General features: G+C 38.4%; 1 protein-coding gene across 6 annotated transcripts in view; it reads right to left on the bottom strand.

Moving 5' to 3' along the window:
* esrrga (estrogen-related receptor gamma a) overlaps positions 1-19,301 on the bottom strand; it is a 73,150-nt gene that overhangs the window by 15,757 nt on the left and 38,092 nt on the right. For 4 of the 6 annotated variants that reach the window (XM_032561251.1, XM_032561247.1, XM_032561248.1 and 1 more), the window contains exons 5-6: positions 17,132-17,242; positions 14,203-14,385 (exon numbers count right to left, since the gene is read on the bottom strand). In XM_032561251.1, the coding sequence (XP_032417142.1) occupies positions 14,203-14,385; positions 17,132-17,242 (294 nt within the window). The remainder of the gene's footprint in view (positions 1-14,202; positions 14,386-17,131; positions 17,243-19,301) is intronic. The other 2 variants (XM_032561249.1, XM_032561250.1) reach the window with 1 other exon arrangement.

Genomic DNA, 19,301 nt, shown 5'->3' with positions numbered 1-19,301 from the left:
ATGTTCAGCATGTGCACATACTGTGTCCTGCAGGGGACAGATTTAAGTCTACTGGCCCACTGAGACCAAGATTGCATGAGGATGCGTGAAGTTTCCAACAGTTACCAGCTCAACGGTGCCCTGTGTGTATCTCAGTGTGTGTTTTTGTCATGCAGGCACACTGTGTGACGGCATGAAACTCCAGTGCTCGCTCTCACTACACTGTCTGTATGTGTTTGTGTTTAAACATGCGCAAATTGTTTCCTGCTGGGCAATGCAAGTGCTCCCTTGTAGTGCTCTCTGAGTGTGTGTGTGTGTTCATGTTTGTGTGTTCGTATCTCAAACTGTTCCGTACCATACGGACAGACGACAGCCAAAATGAACATGGGCCCCCTGTGATGGCTTTGGTCAGGCTGAAACAATACACACAAGAAATGTGAAGAACGCAAACTGTCTTGCGCTCACACACCCAAACACACACATCCACCAGCTGACCCAATTACACAGAGATGCGCAACGAGATGGAAACAAATCTACCCAGAAAACCAGTTAATTTAAAAGAGCTTAAAGATACACACAGGATACACATTCTCTTCCACACACACACACGCACGCCTGCGTACACATTGTGGGTTCTTAGACACATTGGGTTTGGAGTTGACATGACATACACTTCTAAATCATATGTTAAGTTTCAGCATTCATGGCCAAAATCCTTGTAAAGTTCTCCTGGCTGAAACCGATTCTTAGTGTTATTTGTGGTCTGACCTGGTGAATACAACTGACAGATTGGATAAAAAAAAAAGTGCTTTAAGTTCCTTGATAGAGGCAGCTGTATTGAATCCCCCGCCAAAAAAATAATAATAAAAAAACAGAAATTTTGCTTATGTATTAAAAGCCCATGTGACTAATATTTAACTGAGTTTGACTAAAATCAAAGCAAAGAGCATCCAAAACACAGTCTGTTACACTGGAACTTGTGGGACTTCTTAGTTTGACCTTTTTATTTAGTTCAACATGTGAAAAAACATATGAACTGCTGTGAATTATTTCAAAATTAGGTAAAATTTTCTTCCCACCAAAAATAGAAATATACCTTCATCTTCAACGAAGACGCGCAGAAACAGGTTGGCATTTATTGTTGAGTGTCTGAATAAATAAAACAGGAAGTGATTCTATTTGAAATAATTGGAAGCTGTTTGCCTAATGCTAATATTCACTGATGTTTTCCACTGTTTCATTCTTCATGTTTTTACTTTGCTTTTCCTTTCTTATGGTTAAGAATATGAAGTTCAGACACAATGATAAAAGTCAGAAATAATATATTAAGTTAAGGGTCAAATGTTTTACTTTGAATGAGTTTGGTTGCTGTCAACCATTGACTGTTGGACACATTTATAACCTTTTTACACACTGTGACAAACGGCTTTCTTACAATAAAAAAAAAAGTCTTCTCTGAAGTACGAGCTACTTTTTCAACCCTGTCAAACAAGGAGCCTCTAACCTCACATACAATCACGTTCATCTTTATGATTATTTCATGACAACTAAATTTAAGTATACTGATGACAAGCCTTTGTGTATAAAGTGTTTGTAACTTTTGCTGAAGACTATTTCATAATCTTTTTGTGTTGATATTAAATAGTAAACCACAGGAAAATTAATAAATTACTTTATTTGGTTATAGCACTGATTTCAAAACTGTATTTTCTTTTCAATTTAGTCGCATTTACTAAAGATACATTACAAACACAATTATACACCTGGATCCTCATCCTCTCAAACATTCTTGGTTAAAATATCTTTCTTCCCCCTTCCCCCCTTGAGCTCTCTTTTCTTCACCAACCCCCCTTTCCTCCATGCGGCCTGGGGGAGAGCAGAGCAGTCATAGGGCTGCGGTAGCCTCTAATCAGTGTGAACAGCCAGCTAATTACCAAACCCTCAGCCCTGCCTGACTGTTAATTGCATACATTAGACACCATCAGCAGCACTGCAAGATTAACACTTAAAATCTTCCCATTGCTGTAGTGAAGATGAGTGCTCTGTAAGTGTGTAGGCGTGTGTGTGTGTGTGTAAAAGACAGAGACGTAGAAGAGAGGAGGCATTGTGTGTGTGTGTGTGTGTGTTTGGTGTGTGTGCTGTCTCTGTGGTTGCGGGTGCTAATATTTAACACTTAATTAGACCCAAAATGATATTGTCTCAACACGAAGGCGTTGTCTAGTGCGCTAGCTGTTGCCGTTGTGGGGTTGCTTGGGTGGGGGCAGCTGGTCGTTGAGGTCGTCCAGGGCAACCCCAAGTCTCCGTGGAGACGACAGATGGAGTGACATTAAGAGCATCGCAGTGGAGCCATTTCAAATAATAAAATATCAATATTTACATTTTAATTACCTACTTCTAGCTCCACCAGGGCAGAGTCAAGGAGTGTGTGGGGGTGTGTAGTTAAGTGTATGAGCACTGCAAGCTCCACTGAGGCCAAGTCTTTTTGACTCCATATAGAGACCAGAGACCTGCTCCAGGGATAACCTTCAGTTCTACTTAATGATTTTTACTGAAATAAATATATTGCTGCAGTTCACACCTTATTTTTCAGCCCTTCACTACTAATACTCTTTTCACTTTTTCCTTTACTTCTATCATCCGTCCTTTTCCTCATCCTCCACCTTTGCATCCTGCCATTCCCTCCGTCAATATATTGCTGATGCAGACTGGATTGACCACTCGGGGTGTGTTGGGGTGTGTGTGTGTGTGTGCACAAATCTGTCTGGGGAATTAACTGCGTATTCACACAGCCGAGCAGCTTACAAAGTAACTCTTTCTGTCTGTCCCTTTTTGACAAACATATACAACACATGTAATGCTGCTGGTCATTACTAATGATTACAAACTTAAAATGCAACAAGAGTCAATGCTGATAGGACACCAACCAAGTATAGCATTATGACAGATTGCCTATTATGGTGTTGGTCCACCTTTTCCTGCAAAAACAGCACTGAGTCATCAAGGCATAAGCTCCAGTACACTTCTGAAGGTGTGCTGTGGGATCTGGCACAAACATGATAGCAGCAGATCCTTTAAGTCCTATAAGTTGCAAAGTTAGGCCTTCATAGATTGGACCTGTTTGTCCAGAACATCATTGACTGAATTGAGGTCTTGGGAACTGGAGCCCAAGTCACGGTTCCCAGGGATGGACTGGGCACCGTGACTGTTCTGCTGCTTTACAACCCCATACACACAAACTGTGACATTCTGATATGCTCCTATCAGAACCAGCAATAAATTATTCAGCAAATTGGGGTACTGTAGTTTATAAGTCTGTTTTGAACTACGTATATGAACTAACTTTTTCTCCCTTTATGCATCATCAGATGAGCCCACTTCTGTTTTTCTGATCACTACCCTGTTATCAAAATACTCCTCAAGAGTTTTAATTTTGGGGATGCTGACCTCATTGTCCAGCAATCAGAATGTGGTCTTGGTCAAATTGCTCAAATTTTTAGGTAAACTTGGGAGGACAAAATATTCTCTTGCAGCCTAATTCAACCTACCCAATAACATGTCATGGTGACGAATTTATATTTTGCACCTCACCTGCCAGTGGTCATAATGGTTTGCCTAGTAGGTATAATTGGGAGATCTCATTACAGATTATCCATATGTGTCTTTTTAAGAATCCAGGGCATCTGGCCTTTTATAGTAGATCTAACATTGCTTTTTGGTTACAAATGTATTAAAAAAGTATTTAAAAATAACGTCACAGGATGTACTCCCCGGCATAATTGGTGTATCAGCAAAATCTTACTGATTGTGGCTTTAAAACAAACCCAGTGGTCCTTATCCAGGCCGGGTGTCTCTATATGAGATTATGAGGCTGTGTTGATTCTATCTGTCTAATCCCCCGTAGCTTCCATAAAGGGAGCACCACTGAAACTCCACAGGGATTAATTTACCATTCACAGATTAGAGATATGTTTGCCAAAATCACCATTGAGAACCCAGTCAGCTAGAGGATAGGCTTCAACCACTGATGCGATGCAGAAAAGAGGAAGGGAAGGGAGTGAAAGACATAAACAGAGGGACACAGCGGCAGAGATAAAAACGGATCCACACGGAGCCTCCTTTCCTGAAGCACCATGTCTTAATGTCGTTGCTTGAAGACAAGAACATTAGACCTCATTCCAGCTCCTCATCTGGGCCTGAAAAAGCCTGGGCTGAAAATCTTAATTAATTGTCCAATAGTGCTGTGGGGTCATTATGCATTGCAATAAAGAAGCGTGTAATTATGAGATTTAACAGCCATTACCAAGGCCAGGAACTCATATGTCATCATCAGCAACCAAGCCAATGGCTTGGTTCGGCTGTGTGTGTGGCTTGATAGACAACTCACACACAATGCACATACATACTCCAATGTGGAAATATAGTGGTCAGACAACAAGGAGAAAACTACCTTTTATATTAGAGGACAAGTAGTTATGTGCTAATGTACAAGGATACATGAAGACTAGCAGTATTAAAAAAACCAAAACATATAAACTGGAAAAATGACACACAAACGCACACCCACACACCTGCACACACTCATAGGCACTTAACAGAAGCCCATCAGTCTGACCCAGACAATAAGGCAGCCAGCTGTGATGGCAGCCTGCAGATGAAACATCCCATCAAGATTAAGCAGACACAAATTATTACTACTGTGGGCATGTACGTGTGTGTGTTTGTATTTACTTTGGGTGCCCTGTAAACCAAAGGGAGGAGAAGCCACAGCCATTTCTTACACAGCAGGTGAAAAGTGGCAAACTCTTGCAGGAATTACATGATGTGAGTAAAGGCAGGCAGTCAGGTACATCTGTACTTAGTCCAGTTTCTAAAAAGACAACTATCTATGAAAGAATGTGCAGTCCTACACTGCTGTTAGCTTGCAGATGGTTTCATTTGCTTGTCTACGAAATGTTTGCACTTGTTACATTGTTTTCAGCTGGTGACTCTCATACATCAAACCTATTTTCCCATCTGCTAATGTCCTTATGGAAACCCTCTTGTATGTTATTTAAAAAGGGTGAAGAGGGGGTGGGGAGGAGAAAAAGTAGGAAAAAGGAAAAGCAGAATAGAAAAGATCAGCGAGAAGGAAAAGCTACAGGAGAGTAAAATGAAGTGGACTATGGAGGAACAAAAAGTGAAAAAGGAATAAATAGAAGGATAGAGAAGAGCGAGGCAGAGGAAGAATAACCATTTCATGCCTGTCTGTGAACTTTGCATGAACCGAGATAAAATAATGTGAAGCCATGACAAGCCTGTCCCTCCTTCCGCTAGATTTGCAGTATGCATACCTTAGGTGTGTGATATGCGTGTGTGTGTTGAGGTGGATGAATCTCTGGGTGAGCTCTTGGTGTGTATCTGTGTGTGCGCTCCAACAGATAGACCAGGATGATGATGATTTGAAATGGAGTTTGGCCTGTGCGTAATTATGATCATCTATCTTTATGCCCCGCCAGCATATCATCATATCACATCATTTCTCTCTTTTTCCGTCTAGGACACCTGCACAACTACACAAACACACAGACAAAAACTCACAAACACAGAAGCAAATTGAAAGTAGTAAAAACTGACTGTTTGCTCATAATGACTTAGATGATGATGGGCTCAGATGGTCTGTTGATTTATTTGTTACTGCTTGTCTGGTTTGACATATAAAACTGTGTGAGTCTGTGTACTGTATGTAAGTACAGTGACGTCTTTGGATGTGTGTGTTTTTAAAGTGCTTCTTAACAGAAACATGTATAACATTATTAGAAATTTGTGTGAAAAGGAGGCAGAGAATAGCTGACATAGATAGGTCAGGATTGTCAGACTGCAGAGAGTCTTTCATAGACTGAAAAACAAATGTAATTACTTGAAAAAGAAACATTAGATTACAAAACAATGCAGAGGAACAATTTTGCAAATACTTTTTTCTCTTGATAAGAAAAAAAATTTCATGGGTTGCTTTATTTATTTGTTTTTTGTTTTTTTTACAAATAAAAATGTAAAAAAAAATAAAAATGTGTTTGTATTCATTCCCTCTGAGTTGGTACTTTGTGGAACCATCATTCAAAGCATTTACAGTCACAAGTCTGGGGTATATCTGTATCAGCTTTAAATATTTAGAGACAGATAGTTTTGCTAAATTAACTTTGCAAATTAGCACGAGTTCTGTCAGACTTAATGCCAAAAACTAATTGTCCACCACCATATTTCAAAGAGTGTAGAGTTTGTTTTGGATGATAGGAAGTCTTAGTTTTCTGCCACACATAGTGTTTTCCTTATATGCAGGTGAAAACTTTAGAAATGTTTTTTTTTATCTTATCTGACCAGAAGTCCTTCTTCCACATGCTTATCTACAACTTTATCCCTGACCCGTCTGCTATGTTCCTTGGTTTTCATGAAGTGGTTTGTTCACAGATGTTCTTGAACACACCTCTGGAGCATTCAGAGAACAGCTGTGCTTATACTCAGCTAAAATGATCATCGTCATTTCATTTACTAAAGACACAAAAAAGTTCATATAAGAAATAAATAAAAATATTGAAATACAAGTAAATAACACAAAAATAGAAATCACAAAGGTCACAAATTTACATTTGTGATATAAATGGCTTTTGGAAGCGAGTAGTCCAAAGGAAGTTCATTGAAATAAAGTTGAGTAAAAGGGGCTGAATACAAGTGCATGCCACACTTTTCAGATTTTTGTTTGTAAAGACAGTTTAAAAATAGTTGAATTCTTTTAGACAAAGGTTACAAATACGAATAAGTTTGCCAATTTTTTCCGCTACTTGAAGTAAGGCATATTAAGACGGTCAAGAATCTTGAAATTATCTTGATAAGAAAGACACAGAAACATGCAAAAGATATGTTCATATGTTATATATAATATGCATTTGTCAAAAAGTAAGAGAGGGTGTTCCTTGGTCTTGCTGGAAGATAAAAAAAGCAAGGCACAGTCAAGAAAGCGCCTTCATTTTCTCATAATGGTGATGCTTCTGCCTTAATCTAATAAAAATAGTCCAATTTAATCCAAACATTAGAATCAAATATCAAATATTCTTTCCCTAATTTGATTCCATCAATATTTGTTTTCATCTGCAAACAAGGATGTGTTTGTTTGTACTGCAAGAGGAATTCATGATGGTGCAAAGGAAAATAAGATATCTCTTTTGCATGGATGTGAACAATAAAACAGACAAACACTCTCTCACACAAGCAAACAGACACATATTAAACCTTGGGGATGAGCAGAAATGGAAATCAAACACAGTGAACAGCGCTGAAGGAAAATCAACAGAGACTTGAAGCACAAGCTTGCAGATAGCCATCGAAATCTACCAAGGCCCATTAACTAAATCAGATTGGGATTCCAAATGCAAATCAGATTCCAATAAAGTCAGATTAAGTTAGACGTCATTACAGTATGGGAATGGCAGTCGATTATACCACATCAAAGAAAAAGAACCCAACTCAAGCCACGATGCTTTTATCTTCTAAATCTAAAATGTTTATTGATATAATTCAAGTTTCTCAAGAAATATTAACTGTGTTTTCTGTGCAAATATACAATTGAAAAGAAATATTTTAATACACCTTGTGAAAAGACAAAATGGTTGATTTCCCCCCACTTTCTGACACTACATCACAATATTTTTTTCCCCTGTGTTAGCATAGTCTGGATTACCAAAAGAAATTCCCTTTCCTCCCGACAATACTATAAGTGAATCAGGCTTGTAGGTTATTTTGCTATTTTCTATGGATTAAGATCAGAGCTTTCTGATGGAAACTCCAAAACATTGACTTTACTGTCATCTTGCTGGATTACTGTCCATTTGTTAGATCTCTGTGTAAAAGCTTCAAAACCTTAAGATGTTGCTTCAGTGTTTACACAATGTTTTTTCCTCATAATGCCATCTATTTTGTGAAGCACACCTGTCCCCCCTTCAGCAAAAGTCCCACAAAACATGATGCTACTACCACCATAATCCACAGTTGGGTTGTGTTCTCAGGCTTGTAAGCGTCCGAGTTTAAAGGGTCACTGTGGCCCAAAACTTCCAATTCTAGTGTAATCAGTCTGATGGAAGCTTAAAAAAATTAAGCTTTTGTTCCTTGCCTTGTGGCTTTTCAGTGCATATCAAAACTGAAAGTAAAGGTAATTTTATTTATATAGCACATTTTCAGCAACAAGGCAAAACAAAGTCTGATTTCACTGTGGATAAAGACACCAGATATACTCATGATGTTTTTATCTACACAGAACTATTTGAAGAAAAGGGCGTGGCAGGAAACTGGAAAGTGCAGGACAAACCAGACTTTTAGAAGTTGACAGTTCTCTTTTAAATCTTGTCATGTTTTTTGTTGTTTCCATGATGTCACACAAGGCTGTGTTTAAGGTGCCCCTTAAAATACATCCACATGTGTACCAGTTAATTGAAATGTTGTGAAGAAACCCATTTAGCAAACATGAATTATTTTCATATTCCTAACTGACTTAACATTCCTTGTATAATGTTTCACTTTATACAACTACAGATGGCGAAAAAATGGTTATGTGTCGTTTTATACAATGTATGTAACTATGTAGCTTTAACTCAATGCGTACATTTGAACTTTTTCAGGATTTTGTCAGTTTTCTTTTGGGTTAAGAAGGCGCCTAAATGCTGTCACTGTCAAAGTGAACCAGCATTTGTAGACAGAATGAGGGCAAATGCGTGGGTGGGTGTGAGTGTGTGAGAGTTTCTGTTGACATATTTAACCCTGTGTGTTTTCATGACATTTTATTAAACTACCTAATAGCTTTGAGAGGGGGCACATTAAAAGATGAACTGGAAAAGGTATAGCAACAAAGAAAGAAATGGAGGCAATTAAAGACTTGAAGAAAGAAATAATTGTTCAGTTTAAGAAGTTTTGTTCCAATTTAGTTGCCAAATGGAATAGGAAAGTGAGAGTGCTATATTTCCTGTTTCTGGTGATTTCATTAATTTTTTTACTGATGCTTTGCTGAGTTTAAAAGAAGCCTGGGGGGATCATAGAAAGTACCTTATGCAGCTTGTTGTGATGTGTTCCAGTGTTAATTATGTCAGCTGGAGTATCAAAGTCTTGAACATGTGCAACAGTTTGTATGTGTGTCGCTTGGCTACAGTGTCTATATCTGAATTGGTAAAAAGAGCAGTAATTCTCATTCAAAATTAGGGTTACTGAATTTAATTCACACACCTACCCTAACCCTAACCCTTTAGAAATGTTTAGCTGGGTTGCATTTACTTGACAAACTAATTCTCTATTTGACAACCATTTCTAAACTGTTTGAATGTAAGAAAACACACATAAAAAAATAAGACAAAAATGAAAGACTCTGGGTGTGAAGTTTTCCTTTTGGGGCCAAGAAATGTTTCTTTTAGTGTTCTGATTGATAAGCAATTGATCTGAATGCTTCACATTCAAGAGCCTTTTTTCTGCAACAAAATAAATAAAAAACTCATTTGAACAAAGAAATAATAGGCTAGTTGACAGGGACTATGTGAATAGAGTGTGGGAGGAGACAGAGGTTGAGAGTCGAGGTTGACTCAATAATGAAAAGGTTGAAGATACCACGGAGTTAGAGCAAATGGGAGGTTATTTCAGGCCATAAAGAAAAATAAAATAGAGACAGAGAAAGCGAAATAAAGAAAAAGGTCACATGTGAGTTGGAAGATCATTGTTTTTTGATTTATAGTAGTTCCTGTCTGTTTGGGAGGATTTTGAGAGAGCTTTAGTGTAATTGATGTACTAGATCACTTCAGTTATTGCTTATACAAGAAACTACATTTTATTTATTCAGCACATTTCATAAATAAAAATCACAAAGTGCTTCAAAAAGAGAGCAGGAAATTAAAGGGTGTCAACAAATTATGTTACCTACATAATTAAATACATAATTATTAAAAAGTTACTTTTCTGAATTCAACTACTGTCTCTTCGGTTACTTTTTATATGGTAATGCATGATGTGTGCAGACATAACATAGTTGATTTCCTCCCCCTCTCCTCATTCCATCACCACCTCCACCACTCCAATCGGTAGCCCACATCTCCACAGAGACTGATGAAATGGCTGGACCAATGGTGACACCCCTCCACCTACCACTGCCCATTTTTTACAACTCAATCATGCCACGTTACAGCCGACACATAGACCGCTTATCCTGAGTGTCAAAATTGAAAGGGGAACAGCGAGGGAGAAAGACTGTAAGAAAAGACAGAGCAAGTAAAAGGAGATAGGGAGGCAAAAGAATAGGGGGAGACCCAAGAGCAATTTCTTCTTGAATAAAAAAGAAAATGGGAGGGGGTTGTAAAAAACACACTAATGGCAAGGCCCCTGGTTCTGGTAAAAAAAAAAAAAAAAAAAGGGCTCTGTTATAGGTTCCGGCTCTCAGTCGTTGATTCATTCATTTGTTCATTCCTTGGTCTTTCGTCAAGTCAAGTGCTCGCCCTGTCTGTCTTTCTCTTTTGTGTCCACAAGTCTAGATAAGAGCTGCTAGTATGACTGCCTGGTAGCCATTTAGTTATTATGGAAGTGGAGAGAAAGAGTGAGTAAAAGAAGAGAAAAGAGGATGAAAAGACTAATTCTACTGACAGATAAATGGCTCATTCTGAATGGCCTTTCCTTTCTTTAATTCACTCTCTTATTCTCCTCTGTTTAAATATTTGCTGTTCTCCTCCTCTTCCCACCTGACTGCACTCCGGTCTTCACACACACACGAATGCACGCTTCACCATGACATGCAGCCTAATATGCATCTGGAGTTGCCTCTTTGAGAGCTATTAAAATGAGATCTTCTCGTCACTAATCCATATTATTGGACGGTAAGGCCTTTCATGCCCTTTGAATAATAACTTCTGATATTTCCACATAAGCACAATTCCCAGAGTGTGACGGCTTACTCTTCATGCTCCATGCACAGGCTATGAACAGGTGAGTGTGTGTGTATGGACTTCTCTCAGTTTGAATTAGCAAAAGGCTCACCTGTGCTTATGTATTTGTGTTAAAAGTACAGGCGTATGATTCCTTTTGGGACACGAGGAGACACACTGCTGCTGAAACCCCATTTTCCTTTCCTAATGACATATCAGATGTTTGCATAAGGCCATGTCAGTTTGAAAATGAACACAGAAACTTATATCTTAGAATAAAATAACCAATCAGAGGGATATGTGTATTTGTATAATGTCAAAAGTCTCTTAGATGAGACGATTCTGTGTGTCAAACATGACCAGCAACACACACACAGACACACAAGAGCTCTGGTCTTGTTATCCGGGGGCCTGTCTTGCAGGCAGCCTCTCTAACGCTGAGTGATGTTTAAATTAGTTTACAATTTAGGCTCCTCGCTATCCGCAGACGGCTCTTAACTCAGTGTGTGTTTGTGATGTGTTTTTTTTGCCTGTGTGTTTGTGCGTGTGAGAGCGTAACAAATTGTTGCCAGTACGGCAGACATCTAATGACTTCAAATTAGCTGCCTGGCGCTCGCCTTGACACGTTGTTACCACTGTTAGGAGCCTTTGTGTGCACGTAGCGCGAATGTGCATGTGTGTATGTGCAGCGCTGCGCAGCCATATCATGAAACATAAATTGGCTTCGCCTCCCCTCTCTCTGCCGTTGTCTTTTTTTGCCTTTGTCTCTCAGTCTCTCTCCATCAATTTGATTAAAAAAATTACTGTACCATGGCGAGCAAAGGCTTGTGTACGTGCACACACTCAAAACACAGTCGTCTCTAGCACGCACGCGCGCCCGACAAGATGTGAAACAAGATGGCTGCTAACAGGTTAACAGAAAAGGTCTATCCTTTTCTGTTCTTGTTCTGGGTGCGTGCGGGCGTGAGTGTGTGTGCATGTCAGGAACTGATAAAGAATGTTGAGGAGGTGTATTTCTTTCTGACAATCCTCTACACTGTGAGTGAACAGTAGATCATGCTCTGTGAGGACATCACTGTTCAGTGCTGTAAACAGTGAGGATTTCATAAGATGCTCATATCACTCACACACACACGCACGCACACACTTGGAAGATGAAGAGTTCTATCTTTCTCTCGGAGCAGTGGATTGCCTTCCTCGTTCATCTAATCACACCATCTTCTCTCCTCCTCCAAGCAATCGTTGCGCTTCACTCCCTTTTTACAGAAAGATGCTCGCACACACACCCACACACACACGCACAGATACAACGCTCATCAGATAACCTGTGTAACTTGGCCTGCTTACTTTTAAGAACAGTAAAGAAAAGAAAAGGTGCAAACCAAGTATATTAGATAACACATGGATAAGTATGTGTTATGAGTATACAGAATCTCCCAAAGGTATTGAACTTTTATCCTGTTTTGTCACCTTCTAACTAATAAAATACCAAATTTGATTTATTTTATTTAAGGCTAAGTAACAGATCAAAACAAAGTATAGCATAACCGGAAATCTATGTAAAAGGGCTATATCATTTTACAGCTAAAAAATATGAAGTGTGGCGGGCATTTCAATTCAGCCATCCTGAGCCAATATATTGTAGAACAAAGATTTTGCTGCAATTAAACTGCTCTACACATACAGAGACTTTCATTTTTTGCCTATTTTTTCTCAAAATATATGGTACTGGATTTAATCTAGGTCTGAACTTTGAGCCATTCTGATGTGTGAATATGCTTGAATCCAAACTATTCCATTGTACATTGTATCGCTGGCTATATGGATGTATGAACCTCCACTCTGGCCCCAAGTCTCTTGCAACTTTTCTGTTGCACATCTTTTATTTCTGTCTTCCAATTAACTTTAAATAGCATTCCTATCCTTGCTGAAATAAAGCATCCCCACAGCATGATGCCGCCACCATCTTATTACACCATTAAGTTACATTTTTGTAATGCTTTTTGTTCACTAACAAACCTGGAGTAGTTATACCGTGATTACGGTGAACTCTATTTACTATATAGGATTAAAGGCAATTGAGTAACAGAACAACAGAGGCTGAATATAAATGCATGTCATATTTTTCACATTTTTATTTGAAAAAAAAAAAGTGAAAATTAAATATCTGATTTTTCATTTCCCAATTGTGACTTATTTGTGTTAATCTTGCACACAATTCCACCAAAACATGTTTAGATGTTTGTGATTATAATCTGCAATGATGTGAGACGTTTTATAAGGCACTAAACCTGAAAGCAAGTCATAAACTCAGCAGGATGGAAGTAAAGAGTAAAAAAAGAAACCAGAGGAGGAGAGGAAATTGTGAGAAACATCGGAAAAGAGATAAGTATGGGAAATATGGTATATTATCCTAAAAAGAGAAAAACCTATTCTTAGTGTTATTCTTAGTTTATGGATCAATATGTATGTCTGCTTATTGTCCATATGGCAGCTCGGAGATCAATACACTTACTAGGGGCAATGTGTATTCCTATCTCTCCCACTCAATTCATCTCGATTTTTCCTTTTCACTGTTATTTTCGCATTATTGATATCATATACGTATCATTCATGGACCCTGTTATCCAACGCCACCAGCTTTATTGGTATAGATTTACGCAGCATGACTAAATAATATTTATGTCTCTAATCTGGTATTTTCCCCTGTGCTTTACAGCCCTGCTATGCTGTTCTACTGTAGCAAAGCAGGGCAGTATTTTCCTTTTCTTTTCCTTTATTCTGTAATTATTTTTATCTGACAAAAGGTCAAAACCTTCTGCTAATCTGTTAATCTGATATGCTGCTCTTCTATGCAGGATCGCTTACAAACGGCCAAACCAGTTTGGGCACTTTGCTGCTTTTTTGTTACTTCCTTCCTCTTTTTTCCCCAAGATCATATTTTTAGTTCTGCCATTATGGTAATTCCTTTCATCTTGTATTGCAGATCAAGAGAGATTAAGGGAGAAAAGGGGTTATAGGTTGGCTTAAAAGGATTAGATTGAGTTCTTCTTTCCTCTGTAGGTAGAAATAGATGAGATACACTGTAAAATATCTATCTATCTATTTATCTGAAATATAACATTTAAGTCTTTCAATCTTAGTCTCTGTCATTGCTAATCATCCATCTGTTCTACATACCATTTGGTTTCAAGATAGACCCTTCCCCCAAATCGAACAACGTATTTGCATTTCTTTATCTGTGGGTGTGGCTGTGACAAAAAAGTGAATTGATTCAAATTGGGAATTAAATCAGAATCCCTACCTGGGATGTGTTTGGCCCAACCAATGTTGACCACCAGTTCTCTGTCCGCCAGGTCACACAGCGTGGTGAGGGCCTTGATGTCGCTGTCCGGTACGGTTGGGTCAGGCATGGCGTAAATCTTTTCTGGCTCGGCCACCAGGAGGTGAGAGACAATTTTGTTATCTGCAAGGCAGCCAAAGGCAACTGACATGACCACCAGACAAGGAGACAGACACAGAGACAGAGAGATAGTGAAATTTTTGTCTGGGAAGGGTAAAAGCTGTTCCACACCATTCAGGTGCAAAAATGTGAAAGGTCAATGCACAGTCTCTAATGAAACACCTGATTAAATACAACTGCTGTGACTTAATACAGGTTTTTTGTGTAAAATTAACAACCTCAGATCATCAGTCTTAATAAATACAAAATGCAGTTTTCAGATGAGGATTTCATTTATTAGGGGAAAAAAAAGCCATCCAAACATGCAAAAATGGCCAAGTTTATCAGCATAATGTCCTGGGAAGATTCTATTTCAGGTACAAGTCCTGAGTTTGATTCTCAGGACTTGATTTTGATTCTGTTTCTTTTTTGAAATTCAGAGGTGACAGCAAAATCAAGGGACCTTGAATCCCTGGGTTCAAGGTCATGAATTGATGGACATTCTCTGTTTGGATTTACTGGTAGAGAGTGAAATTCATGGCTCCATCAACATCTGCAATTCTTCCAGGTTCTGAATCAGCAAGGCAGCCCAAGACCGTCAGACTACCACTACCATGCTTGACAGTTTTAGGATTTTCTTATTTTGAAATGATGGTTTTATGCCAAATGCAACCACATGCAAAGCTTCCAAATATTTCTTTTTTTAAATATATTTTAACCTCCTTCCTGTTCTTTTTAAGCAGTTTCTTGTTTCTACAGGTCAGGCAGTAATAAGCCCTTGGTGTGGTTAGTAAAATCCAAACAGAAACGTGGTTGCAGAAAGTTTATTTGTGATTTAATAAAGAGGCCAGTTGTATTTTCAAATAGGATTGGATTGGCTGGATAGCTTTTTTCCATTAATAAGTGAAATTGTGACAAAAACAGCTTTTTAAACGACTAAGACAATTTTTTCTGGCATTAGAATGAGTTTGAAAATCTCAAACCTTTAAAAGTGACAAAAAACAACATAACTGTACATGTAGTGATAAAGGACTTGGCATAAAACATAAGATGTGGATAAAAAATGTCACAACTGGTTCATAGTGTGCCCTATTAAAAACAAAATAAAAAAAATATTATTGATGGGGTCAAACATAAAAATGCAAGTACCAAAAACTAAAACATTCATCAAAAGACTGCGAGTTTAAAGATGATTACAACAAGCAATTTAAGTTATCATAAATATTTGGTTTTGCATCGTAGCCATACAGAGATTTACTTTACCGGTGCATATAGAGAGAAAGGATAACTCTGAAAGCTAAACAGCTCTGCTGGCCACAGTGACATGTGGTGATGAGACCTCTATGGCCCATTAGTAGCAGACTGATATCCTACTTCCAAATTAATCCACAGACTAATCAAGCATGGGGATGTTGGTGCACGATGGAAGAGCAAGAGCAGAGAGAAAGATTGAAAAAGATGGGGGGAGGAGATTAGGGATGAAAAAACAGGCAAAGACAGGTAGAAAAAGAGCCACAGACTGATTGTAAAAGACGGACAGGAAGCGTCTAGAGATGTGATAACTAGGCAGATATAAACAAGAGGGAGTGAAACAGAGTTGTGAGGATAAGCTGTGTATTGATTTAACACAGTCCACCACCCCCAAATCTTTTATATTCACACAAATGAAATGTGTGTATCCACACACGCACGGTCCAACTCTGGGGTCATTTGAGCCTCACCACTCCGAGTCACACTGCAGTACCTGAGAGTAAATCTTATTTAATGTTTCCCTAATTAGAATCAATGGAAGCCCATTTCCAAACCCTGGGCTATTGTTCTGTTCTCAAACAATCAATTGGGACGGTGAGGCTAGGGATTGGGCTACAGACAGGTAGGCTGTGTGAGTGTTCCTGTCTGTGAGGATGACAGAGGTGCAGGAGGATTTTGTGTGTGACAGAAATAAAAGTAGCTATTTAACAGAAAATAGAGATAGGAGGAATATTTGGATTTGTCCTCTATTACAAAGGACAACCTTTTGCTATATTAACAAGACTAAACATAAAGTTTATGTTGCGTGCTAGGACACACTCATCCTCTTGGCATGCCAACATAAACACAGTGTACGCAAAATCAGTTTATTCCATCATTTCAATAATTAGTGTTGCAGAAGTCCCAATAAGCTGTCGTGCAGCCATTCAGCATATTGGCCTAGAGCAGAATATGCTTCAGCTTTAGGCAAAATGGGCTTTGGGGAGCAAGCTGCTAAACACCGCTCAATCTGCACAGCATGTGTGTGTATGTTGTGTGTACAAGCAGACGGTTAGCTAGAGAGCTAACTCTAGTTTGATGTGGTTGCCAGATTGGATTTAATCCGGATTAGGGTTACGGCTGTTCTCCTGCCCACCCTCCCTGTTCCTCCTTCTCTCTCTGTCTGAGAAACACTCTCATTTAGGCTTAATCTCCCCGCGTCTCTACCTGTCCCTGTCACTCTCACTCACTCTCGCTTGCTAGGTGTTCACTCGCCGTGATTTGGTTTTTATTCTCTGAAAAAGCAGTCAATCCAACAGAAGTTAAATTAATATATTTATAAAAGGAAATGATCTGAAAAGATAGGAGCAGAAAAAAAACAGAGATAAGCATTGTTCCAAACAGCTGGGTTTTTTTTACAACCTGTGTTTGTGTGCGAGCTCTCACTTGTAATGATCTTATTGTCCGACTTTCTATTTGCAGGTTAAGACAGTTCAACATTCTGACACAGATTACACACAGTTGTTAGATCTGAAATGTGTGTGAAAGTCTGTTTTCTTACATGGCTTTTTTGGGGGCAAAGCCAGCTGTGGGTTCAGGTACGGGCTGTTGTCTGCGTCTATTCGGCGTTTGTATTTTTGTCTTCCACCGCGAACCCTGTCCAGACGAACACCTGGAAGACATATCAAAGAAAGAAAACAAGTATTATTTTTGCGAAGGCAAAAGAGACACTGATAATAACAAACACGTCATGGTTTTAAGCACATTCTAACTCAAAGAAAAAACATGTGAAAGCAGACATCTCCACTTAAGTATGTGTAGTTTTTTGCTTGTTAATAAACTTATTTACTCACTTGTATGTGTTTTTCTATTTTTTCTAAACTTTTTTTGGACTTTTAGGATCGACTGAAAGCTACAGAGACACTACTTTAGTTCCAGTCTTTCCCACATTGTTTCTCTGGTTTTCTGGCTTCTTGTTGCCCAATCTCTGCCTCCCGATTGCTGTCTCCCTCTCTGTCTCGTTAATTAATTGACACAAAGGAGTCCTAATTGAATTAGGCCTATCCCTCAAGGGATTGGATGTTACCGTGGTTACCACTTAAAGGTGGATAAGGAAGACAGAGGTGTTATGTGCTTTAGAGGAGGAGAGGGAAAGACTGAAAACGATAGCAGCAGAAAGGAGAGAAGAGCAGGCCTGAAACACTCTGAAAGTTTTGAAACCACACAGAAATACTTTTGTACTTTTGTACCAGTGAAAATGAAAGCAAGTAACTTGGGTTGGGGGAGAGAGATTAAATATTTGTTCAGAATTGATTTTATCCTAATACCTTAAAAACATTTGCTTTATGCTAAACAAATGTGCAAGCGTTGATGGCACTTTAAAGATGGACAAATTTGCAATTAAAACCAAAACCATGCACATCAACTTTTAAATAAAGCAACTAAATTTTATGAAATGTATAATTATGGCCAGCTATAAACATATTTTCCAGCTGCAAGCTGTATAAACTTAAAAGCTTATTGGCTTTAAGTGTCACAGGAAGGGTGTATTTTTCTAATGAGTGACTGTGTAGCCTATAAACATTAACACCAGATATCAAAATGCGTATAATTAAAGTGTTAGACATTAGGTATTTTTGCTATCCAGGAAAGGGCTTATAGATGAAAGACTAATGACATGGCCTCCTTCCTCACCTGACCTAAACCCTGATAACAACTTATGGACCTTTCTTAAACAGGACATTTAAAAGGGAATGAGAACAGCCCAGCTCTCTGAACAGTGTCTGGGAGACACCTGCAGTTGATGCAAGAAAAATTTGATCATCAGTAGTTTAAAAAACTGACAGATTTCATGGATGGGAAGTTTGTTGCTGATATTGAAAGAGGTTTGGTCATTGATTTGTAGCTTGACAAGTCAGTTTAGTTGCAAATTTTAAAAGGTCATTTTCACATTACCCGGTGAAAATAAAAAGTCAAATGGGAAAATTTTAATCTTTAATTCATTTGCATAATAATTCTGCCCTCTACAGTTGCCCAATAACGGTACACGGATTTTATAAGAAAGCCCAAACCTCACCCTTACTTATATTTTAAGGTCTGAGGTTTGTTCTAGTCCATTATGGCTGCTGTGTGTGTTTTATTGACAATTCTAATCTAAAATTCTAGACTTTCTGTACTTATCTTGACCTGCTATAGGACCAAAGATGTGAATTAGCTAAAAGCTATAATCTGGTACTGGGTGTCGAATGGTGACATTTAAGTTAAAGCTGTTTGTTGCCCCTTTCTTAAGTAAAGTTAATTATTATTTTGAATTTACTTAAAGCACTCTAAATAATTGATAAAATGGCATCTGTCTAATAATTGTGCACACAGTATGTACACAGACAAAAATCTCTGATTTTTGTTCATTTTTGACATGCAATTGGTAGCAATTTCAAAAAGTGGTCTCTAAAATATGCTGAGAATAGTACTACATTTATTATATGACAAAAACCTTATGTTTTACTAATAAACAGCAACACTTGGAAACACTTGAGACATTACACATTTAAATTATTTCACTGTTTTGTAACTCTACACAGGAAAGCAAGAAAGATTTGATCGCTCACAGAGATCTAAATCACTTGGAAAATATGCTGACCACATTCAAAACAACAGAGAGGTTTAACATGAAGATTTCAATTGCCAGAAAAGGAAAAATATCACAAAGGATAAACCAGGCCTGCGAGTAC

The sequence above is a fragment of the Xiphophorus hellerii genome, chromosome 4 (genome assembly GCF_003331165.1).
Source record: "Xiphophorus hellerii strain 12219 chromosome 4, Xiphophorus_hellerii-4.1, whole genome shotgun sequence".
NCBI classification, from domain to species: Eukaryota; Metazoa; Chordata; class Actinopteri; order Cyprinodontiformes; family Poeciliidae; genus Xiphophorus; species Xiphophorus hellerii.
Note: the sequence above shows the minus strand (reverse complement) of the source record. Positions and strands in the feature narration are given on the sequence as shown.